This window comes from Aphelocoma coerulescens, chromosome 18 (assembly GCF_041296385.1).
Source record: "Aphelocoma coerulescens isolate FSJ_1873_10779 chromosome 18, UR_Acoe_1.0, whole genome shotgun sequence".
Classification (NCBI taxonomy): Eukaryota; Metazoa; Chordata; class Aves; order Passeriformes; family Corvidae; genus Aphelocoma; species Aphelocoma coerulescens.
Window position 1 is genome coordinate 6,506,829 of NC_091031.1, and position 14,898 is coordinate 6,521,726.

Consider the following 14,898-nt stretch of genomic DNA (forward strand, 5'->3'; position numbering starts at 1 on the left):
CCACCTGCAGCCCACAGCACAGCAGGGTCTGCTGAGATGCAGCACTTTCCTTCCATGGCACTTTTGGAGATATCGGGTCCTGCCTGACAAGATGGTGTCTGGCAGAGCGATCGCAGGTAACATTTAAGAGATTCACATGGTTTAATCGTTACAGTTTCCCTGTGCCTTTAGGGCAAACACGTTGGGCTCAGCGCTCTGTCTCACCAATTGCTGGGATTGTGTTTAATGACAGACACAGCAGACGGTCTTTGAGCTGGAGGGTACAAAGGAACCGGAGCATCATTAGCGGTGAGTGTTTCAAACGCTCTGTAATGGCCTGATTTTTCTCCAGTTGAAGTCGATGTAAATATTCTGCTGACTTCAAAGGGGAGCGGGGTGAAGTTACGGCCAAGTACTCTTGGAAATCCCACCCAGTGCTTGATTTTTCTTGACCTGAACGTCAGTTCAGTCAGCTCTCCTTCCACAAAGGAGCTTTCAGGAGTCCTGGAAAAGCCGCCGGAGTGCTTTTAGTCTTGGGTTCACATGGTAGCAGCATGTGAATTGTGGCAAATCTAGAGAACGATTCAGCCCTCCCAAGTCCTGACTCCACTTCTGCAGATGTCTGGCTGGCATCGCTCTTGCTCTCTCCTCACTGACTGTGGGGGAGTTTAGGGCGATGGGATTCCCACGGAGGCACCTCAGTTCGGTGGGGTGAACTCCTGCAGTGGGGCAGCAGAATGTGGGGTTCTCTCACAAGACCTTCGGCTTTGCTGTGCATCAGCCAGGAGAACAAGCTGGTCAAAATGCCTAAAAAATCTTTACATTGTGGCATGAGCTGTGGCTTTATCTCTTCCCAGCACAGAAAAAATCGTCTTGAATTATTTTTCTCCTTTTTTTTTTTTCCCCCCCAGGGGAGTGTATGTGTGTGGTTTTCCTTTCATAATTTTACACGTTTTCTTTTGGGCTTCTGCAACACCATACTTTAAAAGCTCTATGAGAGTGGAAAATCAGACTTTTCTATACATTTCCAAATATTTCCATTAACTAATTTCCTTTTGAAGTCAATCAGATTTGTCAGTTTGGAACTGTTATCTCCGCAGGAACCATTCCCGTCTTTGCCACTGACTTTGTGAGCCCAGACCACTTGCTCTCTGCACTACAGCTTCCACCTCCCTGAAGGGGACTATAAAGCTCACAAGTGGGTCAAGTGACATCAGTTTATCTTTGAAATCCCAACTTCTTCCCATTCCCACAGAGCCGTGTGTGAGGGTGAGGTGTGATTTGTTGCAATCGCAAAACTGTTGGGAAAAAATGGTGAATGCAAAAATTTTATCTCCAGCCATTTGTTCACATCTCTTCAGCTGCAGTTTAAGCACAGCCCTTTCTAATTCACACACACACACACACACACACACACACACACACACACACACACACACAGAGTTTTGGGGTTTTTTTTAAACTTTGCCATGGCCAGAAACTTAACAGTGTAACCATTTCAGGACATATATTTGTACTTTCTCAGCTCCTTTTTGATTTGTCTGAGGAATCTGGTGTGCCCATGGCCACAAAAAAAACAGGTTAGTGCACAGTAGAGGCTTTCATGGCCACTAATCTTGATGACAAAATTATTCGAACAAACACTTCTTGTGTCACCAATATATATTATGTAAAACCTTGTGACTTTGATTATGCGTCTATAATACAGATTAGTCTGTTTGGGTGTTTGGTGCTGACCTCCAATAAGCTCCTAAAGTATTAGCAAGAATTTGCAAGTGACAGGCAGGCAGAGGTGCTGTTCTGCCTAATCCCATTCTCAAAACTCTGGCTATATATGTCTGAACAGTTTCTGCTGCTTTCCTTGAGGCACCAACCAGGTTCTTTCTTCTCAGCCCCCTCCCAGCCACCTTTGTCCTTCTTTCCACTGCTGTAATGTGTCACAAATGTTGGAAGATTTCACTAACCTTGTGGACTAGAGCCAGGGAAACAGCAAGAACAAATTTAGAATAGGAGGCAGAGAATGTACCAGCTGGGAGGTGATGCTGTCAATCTCCATGGAGACCTCTTTAGTTACAGCTTTGCTAATTACTCTGATGAATTGTATAGAGGTTGAAAGCCTGGCCAAGTCAATAGAGAGTTCCAAATTGACTGGCCGTGTCTTCAGCCCACGAGGGATACACAGGGGACAGCCCCTCGGGGTAACCAGTTATGATTTGCACTGGGGGCTTTCTCCTTGATGGCCAAAACACAGCCTAAGGAGAATCCAAACACCTTGGTCTGATCTTCTGCACGAGGCCAGGTTCTTGTAAAGAAAAGACCTCTGGAGAAATAAATGTAGATCTCATCTTAGCAAAACAATTTTTTTTCAGGCACGCAAGTGAACCGTCTCTGTCATCTTGTGAACTTCCCACAAGAGCCAGCTCCTGCAGGAGATGAACTGGGACAAGATCCACAGAAGCCTTTTGACTCAAAATGCCTAGACAGGACATGCCACTATGCAGGATTCAGGCAACTAGTTATATCTGCCTCTTATCCCCAGGATGAACGTTTCATGGATTAGTAGAGCAAAGGGAGGGACTACAGACAGGAGCAGAGAGGAATGCAGCCAAAAGTCTGGAGAAAAAGCAAAGGCAGTCCCTTGTCTGCACAGTTTTCTGGGTTAGAATGTCTCTGAGCTCAGAGGGGGACTGGGCTGACACCTGGGGATCCTGCCACCACCCCAACATGAGCAACAACCATCCTCAGGGGGAGAAGTTTGGATCCACGGCACTGCAGCTCAGGGTTGTCATTACTTGAAGCCAAACTGGCTTTAGACACTAATCCACTGAACAATTTCGAGTTGTTATCAAAATCTATTGGACTTCTTAACCACGAGTCCCTGAGCTGATGTACCACATCCCTCAGGTTCCAGCTCCGTGATTTGTTTGTTCAGAAATTATTTATTTGTTCTACAAATAGAAACAATGTTAAATTAACAACAGGAAAAAAAATCAGCTGTACATCATGCCTGATTTCTAAAGGGATTTGTCTGCCTGAGCAGATCTTTCCCTTGCAGATCACCATTCCCCCAAATATCAGTGCCATTTTCCAACCTCTTCCTGTCAAATTTCACTCCATGCTGCAGGCATGTGCAGCTGTGTGCATGAGTGTGTGCTCACACCTGCTAAAATGTCCCTCTTTAGATGCTCAGCTCCCCATGAGCCCCTGCAGGATGCTCAGCAGGGCTGAAAATCCATGAGATAGCTGGTTGCATTGTAATTCAGGGATGCTCCAGGGTGCTAAAACCTGTCCTGAATCCCAGTCCTCTGTACCACTATAAGCAGAGCAATTCCTGCCGGGTGATTTAGTGAAAAAGCTGTCATTTAACGGTCAAAAAAAATTCTGGAGTTCACTGGAAGGATTTTTTTTATCTCATTAAAAACAGAGGAACTTGAGTAGAGCCCTATCCACCCTGACTGAGGTGCTCATCTTGCCTGGCAGTAGGCAGCTGGAAATTTTTTGGTTCAAAGCTTGTTCCCTTTGGATCCTTTGGCAGAGGGCAGAACACAAGGGGCACCTCCAGAGGATGATTTGGCTGTGCTATTTTAGACCCTTGCCCTGGGAGGAGGTGAATCTGCCTCTGTGCTGCATGTTTCCCCCCCACGGACATGAAGTGAGTGTTGGGTGACACAGGCCCAGACTTGGTAACATGGAGGTTTGAATTCAACCTAATTCACCTACAGACTCTCACAGGGAGCTTCCATGGGGTCAGCACAAAAACTGGTATAGCATAAACTGCTTCTCCCATGTGACTTTGACTTCCTCCTTTGAAATTGTCTCCTCTGCCTTCAAACTCTCATTGAGTTTGCTGCCCAAAGTGAGCAGCACGGATAAGTTTAAATCTAAGTGAATATTGGGCTTGACTTTTAATTCCATCTTTATTCTCCACCAGTCCTTCCATTTCCCTGAGCCTTAATCCCATCACAGCTTTAAATTTGTGTGTGTGCATTAAGTATCATATTTAAGATTTATGACTATCCCTAAATCTTATTTCTAACAAGTCCACAACTGCAGTATTGGTTTAAATTGCCAGAAACATTATTTTGGTGGGTTGGGTGGGGACTGAGTGTTTCAAATATGATTGTACAGCTGTCAGTATCACTGTGTAACTGGGAATTAAGCCTTTAAAAAGATGTTTAATCATAACTTTCAGTGACTGAGAAGTTGGTTTAATGGAGTTACTTGGGGAATGAAACCTGAAATGCAGAGGGAATAAAAAACTTCATAAGCCTTAAAAAAACCCAGGAGCAAACAGCAAACAGACAGACCATGGTTTCTCCAAAAAAGGAGAAAAGAACCAATCCAGAGGATCAGGCACAGTCAGAAGCTTGCATAAAGACATATTAACACTTAACCAATAAAATCTGGAAAACTTGCTGTGGGGACAAAGACTGGCCCAAGCCTCTGCTGTGGCTGCTCCAAAGCTGTGACAGCGAGGTGCTGGCTCTGCCAGGCGATGCCACGGGCTCAGGGCTGTGCCCACGGCTGCTGAACAAAGAGCACTGAGCACCTGTAAATCAAACAAAGAAAACAAAACATCACCGACCTGTGCTCCACACACACAGGCTCAGAGCTCAGCGTATTCCCACTGAAGGCCAAGGGCACTTAACATTTGGGAAGCAAAGTGGCTGCTCTAGCCATGAGCACCGTGTGCCATTCCCAGCAGCTTCCAAAGGCGACGGCCAGCGCTCAGCCGGCATCCAGATCCTGCAGGCCCTGCTGCTCTTGGCAGGGAGGCGTGTGCGTGTGTGCCCTGCACAGGTACAGGCACAAACCCAGCTGCTGTGTGGGAAAGGAGCAGGGACAGGACAAGTTCTTGGCTCTGCTGGGAGCTGGTGAGTGTGACACCAGTGCCAATAAAGGGGCAGGGGACACACGCGTGCGAGGGGGTCTGAGGCTCCACACGGGGGGCACGAGCAGGAGCGTCATGGCAGCGGTGTGGGGGTTTGAGTCAAGGGAAATTGCTGCTAATCCTCTTCCACACAGCCCTCCTTGCAGGAGGAGATCTCAGGACTCCAGGGAGAAGTACATTGTGTAACTAAGCAATGGTGAACCCAAGCTCCATTTAACAGGGCTTGGCACAGGCGCAACAGAGTAGGATACTCATCCCAAGAGAGCGTGAGAGAGAGCATCTTAGTGCATCACCCGCCGGCTTCGAGTCCTTAAAAGCCCTGTGTGGCTTTGGGAGAGGAGCTCAAACAGAGGGGGGGGAAAAAAAAGCCCATAACCCCCCAGAAAGCAGCTTCCTGCACCAGCCTTCCCTGCGCTTGTGTGGAAATGTTGCATAATGTCCCTTTGCACCACACGAAGCTTGGAAATCTGCAGGATCAAAGCTGTATGGAGACACTATGGATGTGCCGAGACAAATTTAAAGGCATTTCACAATTATAACAAAAAGCACAAAGCCGCACTCCGGGCTCCTCTTGCTGTTCCACTGTGACATCTAGTGGCAGTGGCACTGGAGAACGAGGAATTGCTGTTCCTGGTTTTAGGCCTGTCCCTGCACTCACTTCCTGAGTAGCTTTTCCCCATCCATCTGAGAGTTGTCTTGTATGATATTGGAAAAAGCTCTTTTGCCACTAATCCTATTGGATTTTTACAGATGTAAGAAATTGGGATTTAAAGATTTCACAGTGTGCAAGAGAGCATCCTGCTTCCAGGAATGTATCACCAGGTCCCCACTTGTGTGTGCCTTGTCTTTGTTTTACAGCTTTATGGCACAGACACTGAAAATAGACAAAAGGGATCGTGGGTTAAAGAGTGATCATTTAGGATGCTTTTACTGAAAAAGCAAATGAGTTAAAATGAAAATATTCAGGTCACAGCTGTGTGCAGTTGAAGGCTGGTCTTCCAGGTCTCAGAGGTTTGAATTTGCCGTTGTCACCAGGTAAATCTTGTTTGCAAACCATTTTCCAAATCCAGTTGTTTCTCATACAGTTTGTTGAGTCTTTTGGTAGCAGCTGGGCAAAACTTTTGTTCAATCTGTTGCATGGGATCAAAAGCATGTGATTTGGTGTGAAAAACTTGCCACTGAGTCACCGTGTAACCTTTGCCATAGTAGTTAAATATGTCACTTCTTGCTTGTCCCTCCTGCCTTCATGAGTGTGGTTTGCAGGGCTGCTTCTCTCTTAGAGAAACATCTGGCCTGTGGGCCTCTGCCTCTCCCGACTGATTAAAAGGAAGATGAGCGTTTGTGCTTTGAAGCTTCATTGGTATGGAGAGATATTTAGGAACTGTTTGGATGGTAATGCTGCAGGCATTGTCTTTACCTAATTGCCACAACCGCCAGAGAAGGAACAGCAGAGCACAGCAACAGCAACCCAAGTCCTAAATTAAATGGTAGGTTGAAAATAATGTCACTAATAAGAAAACTAAGCCATAAAAGAGAGGCAATGAAATAAAAAAATAGCTTAGTGAAAATTTCTCCTTGGTGGCAGACACTGATGTCAAAACAGAAAGCCTGGAGTTAAATGAGCTCCCCAACACACGCCACAGTGATTTAATTAAGAGTGTGAGCAACACACTGGAGACGGAAGGGCTGGGAACAGGGGCTGCCAGGGCTGGAAGTGTCTGGGGAAACCCGTGGTGGGTTTCACTCCCAAGCCATGGATTTTACCCATCCTTGCAGTCCTTTCCCAGCCCATGGCAGCCTCACAGCTCGAAGGCAGGAAACAGGCTGGTTAAAAACACCCCAAAAAGGGCAAGGCCACTGTGATGGATGAAGGGTTGGACTCGAAGACCTTGGAGGTCTTTTCCAACCTAAATAATTCTATGATGTGCCTTTGCCAGGCAGGCAGTTTTTACCTGCAGCTTTTCCCCTCTTCCCAGGAGCTGTGTCCCCTCAAACCCCCACAGAGGGCTCAGGATGTCAGGTGAGGGTGGGATGAACCCGTCAGAGGAAACACTCCAGTCTTGGATTTTCACCCTGCCCCCATCTCAGTGCCCGGGGTCGGGGGTGGCACAGAATCACAGAATCACTGGGGTTGGAAGGGACCGCTGGAGATCACCCAGTCCAACCCCCTGCAAGGCAGAGTCACCGGGAGCAGGTGACACAGGAACACATCCAGGTGGGTTTGGAACATCTCCAGAGAGGGAGACTCCACAGCCTCCCTGGGCAGCTGTTCCAGGGCTCTATCACCCTTAGTGTAAAGGAGTTCTTCCTAGTGTTGAGGTGGAACTACTTGTGTTTTAGTTTATGGTCATTGCCCCTCGTCCTGTAGCTGGACACCAATGAAAAGAGTGTGACACCATGCTCTGACACTCCTTGGGTATATTTAAATGCACTGATGAGATCCCCTCTCAGTCTTCTCCAGACCGAACAGGCCCAGCTCTTGCAGTGTATCTGCATCAGAGAGATGCTCCAGACCCCTCATAATCTTTGTGGCCTTCGCTGGACGCTCTGCAGCAGCTCCCTGTTTTTCCTGTGCTGAGGAGCCCAGAACCGGACAGAGAACTCCAGGTAAGGGCCGTACCCCGCCCGGGGCAGCGCCAGCGCTGTCCGCCCGCCCCAGGCCCAAGATGGCGGCGGACGTGAGGGCCGGGACGGGGCCCCGGGGCGGGCAGGGCCCGGCTCCGCCGCGCTGAGGCCGCCCGGCTCCTCCCGACGGGCTCCGGAGCGGCGGGGAGGGGCCGCAGCCGGGCCGAGGGGGGGCCCTGCCCGGCGACCGTGGCCCCGGCCATGAGCGGCGCGGCGGAGGCGCGGGAGCTGGAGGAGCGGCTGCGGGAGGCGGCGGCCCTGGGGGACGTGGCGGAGGTGCGGCGGCTGCTGGGCGCGGGGGCGGACATCGACTCCCGCAACGAGATCAACGGCTGGTGAGGGGCGGCGGCGCCGCGCGGGGGTCCCGGCGCTGCGGGGGACGCGGGGCGGGCCGGGGTCGCTGCGGGGCCCGGCTCTTTCCCCCGCTGCCCTTCTCTGAGGCGGTGTTCGGGGTGGTTGGGCCCGGGGCTCCCCCTGACCCGCCATCAGGCGCGGGGTTGAGGGAGCTGGTTCGGGGACGGAGCTCTTGTCTTTCTTAGTTTTCCCATTTACAAAAACGGAAAAGCTAATCTCGGGAGGCTCGGAGATTTACTGCTAAAGAGGATCACGATAAAAACAGGTCGCCCTCCTTCCACCTGTCACAGCGTGTTTGCTCAAGGTCCTCGTCCAGTGGCTCGTGTGGGACAGCAGTGAGAGCCACTCTGCAAGGCAAAGGAGGGCCCTGCCCTGCACAACTTACACATTCAGAACTTTTAAAAAGTGCCTCAGTGAAGGAAACTTTATTCCCAGTTACCACTTTATGCATAACTCGGGTGAAGTAGGACGGGGCTGGTGAGGAGGAGCCAGAATGAGGAATGCCAACCCTTCTGCTTCCTTCCCGCAGGACCTGCCTGCACTGGGCCTGTAAGCGGAACCATGCCCAAGTGGTGTCCTGCCTGCTGGAGGCTGGCGCAGACAAGCAGATCCTCACTGCTAAGGGAGAGCTGGCGGCACAGCTAACATCGAAACCAGACATCCGCAGGATTTTGGGAGGTACCCTTCTCATCTTCAAAGTTATCTAGAATTCTTGGTCTAAACACTAAAGTGGTTTTAGTGCTTCTATCTGAGGCAGTAATTGACAAAACCTTGGCTAGGACCATTGTATCTCACTAGATAGCTCTGATTTATAACTGGAATTCATATTTGGGCAAATAGATGTGCAGATTTTGGGTAGAAAGGCCTTGTGTTCTGAGCTGTGTCACCAAGTGGAAGAGCTGTATGGTTTGGGAAGTGTGCTGCTGCACTCTTGTTTGCTGTCATCAAGTTAAAGCTGGCATGCAGGCTGCAAATGAGGGCTTTCACAATTGTACAATTTGCTGTGGTCTGACCATGATCAATATTACAAATCCCCTCAAAACAACTGTTATCACTCAGAAGTTATGCCTTCTGAGCACCTTGTTATAGTGTGACTTGCCAGTATGATTAATTTTTGCCCCGTAATTCTGCCATCCTACACTTTTCATATGCACAGCAAACCCAGTTAGATGTGTGTGACACTCCTGAACACAGCAAGTGCCATCAGCATCTAGGTACTGTGCTCCAGATTAAAATTCTTAAGTGCTTTACCTTTGGAAATGTGCTGTCTTCTGCTAATTTGGGCAAGGTGCTCATCTCTTGGGCTTAGTTTGTGGCAAATGACTCACCTGTTTTTAACATCTAAACTGTCAAGCACATGTGGATGAACTCTGCTCACAGCTGTTTTATTTTTCTGTCTGTTAAGCTTTCTTGTGTTTCCTGGGGAATAAACACATCACTTACCTTCTTTCCTAGTTTTTATTCTGGGAGTGTGGTATCATTGAGCAAATCTTTCTGAACTGCTTTGACATCACTGTTTATGTTCTGTAATCTTCAGTCAGGCAAGAATGTCACTTACTGCAGTGCTTTTATGCAAGAGAAGAGCTTGTTTGGGTATTACAGCAAGTAGTCACTTGCCTGAAGAAGTACTGGGTTGAATTTGCTGGCCTGGGTCATAATAAACTCTTTACAGCAGTGCTATTAAAAGCATTTAAAAATGAGATTGAGTAAAAGACTCCTGGTCATCCATTTGAAAGCGCTGGAATAACACTGCTAGAAATTATGTGTCTTTCAAAGGTTATTTTTTTCCCCCACTTTTGTTTTTAAAAAACAGAATATACTGAAGATGTTTATAGGTTTTTCTTTCACTTTACACCTACTGGCCTCCAAGTGTTACATGCTTGTTGTGCTTAGTGTCATTCTTTGATGACCTTGGAATGTGATGTAGTGTCAAGACACAATAGGAAAACTAACTATATTCAAAATGAGAAAGATCTATCCAATAACATGATGGTTTGTTTTCTCTCTCCATCCCCTACCCCTCATTTTTGAACTTCATCAATAGAGGAAGAAACTGAATGTCAAGGAGTGAAGGATTTAAATTTGCCCATTGTTGCAAACTACTTGGCCAACCCACCATTCCCTTACGTTTACACCGAAGAAAGCATTCCAGGCAGCTTGGCAGAATCCCAGAATGAAAGTGCTTCCATCTCTTCTGCTTCCCAGAGTGAAACCAGCCCTTGTCCATCAGCAGCTCAGGCCGAAAGCATCTGCACGCCCACGTCGTGCAGCAGTGATGAGGCTTTCCCGGCACCGGATGCTGCGGCCGGGCCTCCCCCCATGCCCACTGTCACTGCAGCCTCAGCGTGTGCCACCCCAGGGGTGCCCAACGGCCCCGGGTGCCCCCCGGCCATGCCCCCCAGTCTGGGGCTCTGCTCCCCGGGAGTGCCCAGCCAGGCCATGCCTTTGCAGCCCGACACTTCCCCCAGTGGCTCCGCACCTGCCTTCCAGCCCTTCTTCTTCACTGGAACATTCCCGTATAACATGCAAGGTAAAGAGGTGCCGTGGCTCATCCTTCTGTTACAGGTACTGGGTGAACAATGAAGTTAAGTAATAACTCCAGACTCTAGTAGAAGAGGGGCAGAGATGTTGAATTCTGTGGCCAAAAGTGCCCTGACCTTTCTCCTGCTCAGTTAAGTAAAATGTCTGTTATACTGTATTTTAGCCATGGTAATACTTTGCAAAACAACAGGAAAGATCAGTCTGTGTAACATGAAAAATTAAATTTTACACTGGATTCCCATCAAATGCAGATCTGGTAGTTTGGTAACAACTCGACTTTGTGACTGGAGGGATCAGTTTCAACAGTGTTAACATGGTTTCTCCTTTTTGCTGGAAGCTCCTGTTACCTGCACAGTGTTTTTCAGTGAGAGCACAGGGATTGTATTAGAAAACCTGAATTCAGAAGATAATGGTAAATACTGTAATGTTAGGTTTGGGTTGGTTGTCTTTTTTGTTGTTAACCTTTTGTTTCTCTGTCAGAACTTGTGCTCAAGGTCAGAGTCCAGAACCTGAGAGACAGTGACTTCATTGAGATTGAACTGGACAGACAAGAACTGACCTATCAAGATCTGCTCAGAGTGAGCTGCTGTGAACTGGGCATTAATCCAGAGCAAGTAGAGAAGATCAGAAAACTACCCAATACACTTGTAAGAAAGGTAAGAACAGAAACCAGAGATTAACTTGACTTGGCACTTTCCAGACATCAGAGAAGGTATTTTTGTAAAAAGATTGGCAAAATGCCACCTTTGTTAAATAAAATCTGACTTAAGATGACAGATTCAAAGGGATGTTGGACTTCTCTTAAAACTCATCGTAAGTTAAAAAAAATATTCTTGTCAAAATAAGCAGAGTATTTCTGCTCCTAAAGCATATGGAACTATTACAGCTTGACTTTTAAAAAATGTATCAGAAACAGTGCATTAGGATGCTTTTAACATAATTGCCAAGTACTGCTTCACTGTCTGTTTGCCTAAAAAGAACCAACAGTAAAAGATCTCCACAAATTGGCATATGAATAATTTAAAGATATGCTGTTAACAGATGAACCTGCTCTTCTGTTCCAAAAATACACATTCTGGAGGTCTGTAAATGAAAGTGGTCACAACTCTTGGTTAAGTGACGTGCACAAATATAGCCAAATGATAATGAGATTCAAGAAGAAAAAGTTTGAGGAAAAAAACCAAACACGCAAACCTGCTACACCTTTAAGGAGTATATGCTGATAGGATTTCTTTTTTCATTATTTTTTGGCATTATTTGGTGTGATGTCCCTGGAATTTTAGTTTTTACTTCCTCTAGTTATTTTATAAATAATAACAACCAACTATGTCAGGAGTAATGTGTTATTCTGTCTGTTTCTTACAAGGACAAGGATGTTGCCAGACTCCAGGACTTCCAAGAGCTGGAGCTGGTCCTTGTGAAAAGTGGCAGTTCTCCTTTCCGGAATGCTGGGGCCGCACTGGCGGAGCGGCCGTGCTACAACAGCAGAGCATCCAAGCTGACCTACTGACCCTGGGAGCTGCAGTGTGAACACCCAGCAGTGACACGTGCTGCCTTTGGAAGGCACAGAGTTAAGTGTGTGTAAAACCTTAAGTTATTGTTAGGGTTACTATTTTAACTAATAGTTTATATTTTATATTTAATATCCCATTTGCTTTTATTTTTTTACTTGATACTGTATTCAGCCAAGGGATACCTCATTTGTCTAGTAAAATCACACACTTCCAATGTATTTCAAGGAAGTTTATTGGTTGTATTTGGCAGCAGGGGGCACTGAAAGACATAACTATGGATATGAAAATTATGTTAAGTACACCCACTCTGACCAAGTAAGACTCATGGGAAGGTTCAGGAAATTGTGTGTCTCTGTGTGTATATATGTATTTTAAACTTCCTCATTAAATTAAATGAAAGAGACACACAATGAATAGTTGCTCTCTAAAAATATAAATGTGCAAGTCCTTAATCTCTTGCCCCTCACAAACACTCACCAAGACGTGTTGTATAGATACTTAATGCTTACAAGCAGCAGGAGAAACCCTTTTACTGAGCTAAATTAAGTGGAATATGCATGTCCATATTTATTATTTCCCCTGTGCGAATACTGTACCTCCACCAAAAAATGCAAGTCTCTCTTAAATGTTCCTTAATTAAGTCCCAATCGAGTTAAAGTGCCCTTTCAAGAGAAAGCCCTTGTTTCAGGAGATGGGGAGGGGATCCCCAATCTGTGTCCGTGGTTTTATTTACTTTCTGACCGGTGAGAGCGTGTGCATTACTCACACCAGGTGTCAGTATTGTGAAGACAGGAAAGCTCTTTGTGGTACTCCCTGTACACCAGCAGTTCCAGGGGGGGTGGTGGTTTATGCTGTGTGAGGAGCAGCACAGCAGTGTCCTCATGAGAGATGCAGCTGGAAGGAACACAGCGTGCGTTTATGTGCCACTAGATGGGAAACGCACCACGAGCGAGTAACGAACTCGGAACTTTCATCATGCACAGTCTACTGTCACTGTATGTAGCATTGTTTTAGCCAGGTGAGTACTGAAAAGGGCTGAATGCCTCTTGGTGCTTTCAACTTTTTTTTTCCCCCTCTTCTTTGTGGGGAGTGAAAAAAACCCCAACTCTGGTTAAGCTACAGACTGTTTAACTTTCATTTAAGCAAGTCAGTAATGAAAAAAATCCACCTGTGGGTTAAAGTATTTAAGTCACAGCATTGCTGGAGTATAAACAGCCTGAAGCTCTTCCTGATAACATGGCAGCCTGCAAAGCTACACTTCTGGAGGCTGTTTTCTTTTTTACCAAAAAATATGATGCTGACCTTTGCACCAAAAACCTTAATTGGGTCGTGAGGCAGGTGGAGGGGTGAGGAACTTGCTTTTTCTGCATGAGCTGCTTTTTCTCCCCTCCCTTCCCCCCGCCCCAAATTGTATTGATTTTCCTTCCATCTCTGCTTTATGAAGCTGCACCAGAGCAGTTTCTGCACAGCTGGTGCTGTGTTTGGTGATGATCTGGACTGCAATGTTGACAGTCGAACTATAAATAGTACAGCACCACCATGTTCTGGTAGAAGCAGCATGGCTGCCACCCTCCCTCTGTCCTGCTTTACCTTGGAAGACTCCCTCAAGCTGCTGCATGCCAAAAGAACTCAGAAACACCTCTTCTGCCAGCAGAGGAGATGCTTGACTCTGGGCTCAGGATTTCACCAAGTTATTGTTAGGCTTAAAATTCTTGCCTACTGCAGTCAAAATAATTATCATCCTTTCCCCCCTGTTCCATACACATCACCTCAACCCAGCTAACTTCCCATTCTCAATCCTGGTTTTTCTCCAGCCAGGAGCTGAGCTACTTTAATGCCAGATTCAACTCCTGGGAAGCTCAAGACTGTGACACAGTATGAAGTAAAACTTCTTAACTAAGGTTCCTGCTTTGTTTTTCTTGTAGGACAGGAAAGAAGGTTTTATTTTAACAATTGTGTATTTATCTTTACAGCATAGCTTGGAGGCTAGCTCAGATTATGTGCAATAACTGTCTGAAAAACAGTAGTGGTTAAATGGCTCAGAATTAATAAGTGTATCTAATTTCTTTCCAGTTCCTTTATTTAGGAAATAAATTATTTAGGAAATAAATTTAGCAAGTCAGTGTAAGGACGTTCTCCACTAATTACAGAACATTCTGCTATAGGGCAGCTGGTTTAAAAAGATTTATTTGCTCTAGTTTCCACCAATAATAACTGTTAATGTATTAAGACTTAAACTCTACTCATAATCTGACTGTAATAACAGTAAATCTATGCATTCAGAGAAATATTTTTGTATGTTTTATGCAGTTTGATAAACTCTAAGGCACACTAGTTACATTAACTGGTTTTTGTTGGGCTTTTTCTTTGAACAATAAACTGATGGAATGACAACTGAGATTAAGTTTACAAAACTTACTGTTCTTCCAAGGACGACTTTTGTTTGCACTACAAACTTGTACTGAACTGACATTGTTACTCTTCACTTATATTAAAGTATCAGTTGTTTCAAGTACCTCTATCTCTTCATTTTTCAGGGTGGGGAGTAGGAGGATGTGAGGGGGATCATTCTAGAGTGGACAAGACACTTGAAATTTTAATGCAACTTTGAAAAATTGTAATAGGCCAGTACATTTTTAATACTTAATAAAAGACTGTCAGCTGCCAAAACCAGTATGGAGAAAGCATGTAAGAGATGCTTACTGAAATCAACTACTTGCCTTTTGCCTAGCATTCCTAGAAAATCTGGGATGGTGTTTATCCTGGGCTTGAGCTCTGAAGATACTTCTCTCACACAGATGAATCTCTGTGGAGATGTTCATACAGTCACATCTGGGGGTAGTTACTAGAAAGGCACCATGTTTCCTATGCTCTGCAAAACAGAATTTTCCTTCGTCTTCAAAGCATTAAAGACTCCCCTATGAGACATGTCAGAATCTGAATCCCAGGCTAATTACTACAAGGTACATCATTTTATCATTTTTACTTTTGCAA

At 46.0% G+C, this 14,898-nt stretch overlaps 1 protein-coding gene and 1 long non-coding RNA gene across 3 annotated transcripts; both read left to right on the top strand.

Annotated features, from left to right (window-relative positions):
- LOC138120094 (uncharacterized) lies at window positions 1-4,319 on the top strand. 2 transcript variants are annotated; one of them, XR_011155736.1, is made up of 3 exons: window positions 1-116; window positions 233-288; window positions 2,349-4,319. It is a non-coding gene; the product is annotated as an uncharacterized lncRNA (long non-coding RNA). The 2 variants fall into 2 exon arrangements; XR_011155737.1 differs by lacking the exon at window positions 2,349-4,319 and adding an exon at window positions 1,080-1,278.
- Window positions 4,320-7,516: 3,197 nt separating this feature from the next.
- LOC138120082 (ankyrin repeat domain-containing protein 40-like) lies at window positions 7,517-14,416 on the top strand. The gene is made up of 5 exons (XM_069032523.1): window positions 7,517-7,830; window positions 8,379-8,527; window positions 9,894-10,379; window positions 10,871-11,046; window positions 11,757-14,416. Exons 1-5 carry the CDS (start codon window positions 7,697-7,699, stop codon window positions 11,898-11,900), a joined length of 1,089 nt encoding a protein of 362 aa, XP_068888624.1. The 5' UTR covers window positions 7,517-7,696; the 3' UTR covers window positions 11,901-14,416.
- Window positions 14,417-14,898: the final 482 nt, after the last annotated feature.

Bases quoted from the DNA above. Each gene is read 5' to 3' on its own strand.
- LOC138120082 (XM_069032523.1), top strand. From the start codon at position 7,697: ATGAGCGGCGCGGCGGAGGCGCGGGAGCTGGAGGAGCGGCTGCGGGAG. The intron at 7,831-8,378 runs GTGAGGGGCGGC...TCCTTCCCGCAG, and splicing joins CGCAACGAGATCAACGGCTG to GACCTGCCTGCACTGGGCCT. The intron at 10,380-10,870 runs GTAAAGAGGTGC...TTTCTCTGTCAG, and splicing joins ATTCCCGTATAACATGCAAG to AACTTGTGCTCAAGGTCAGA.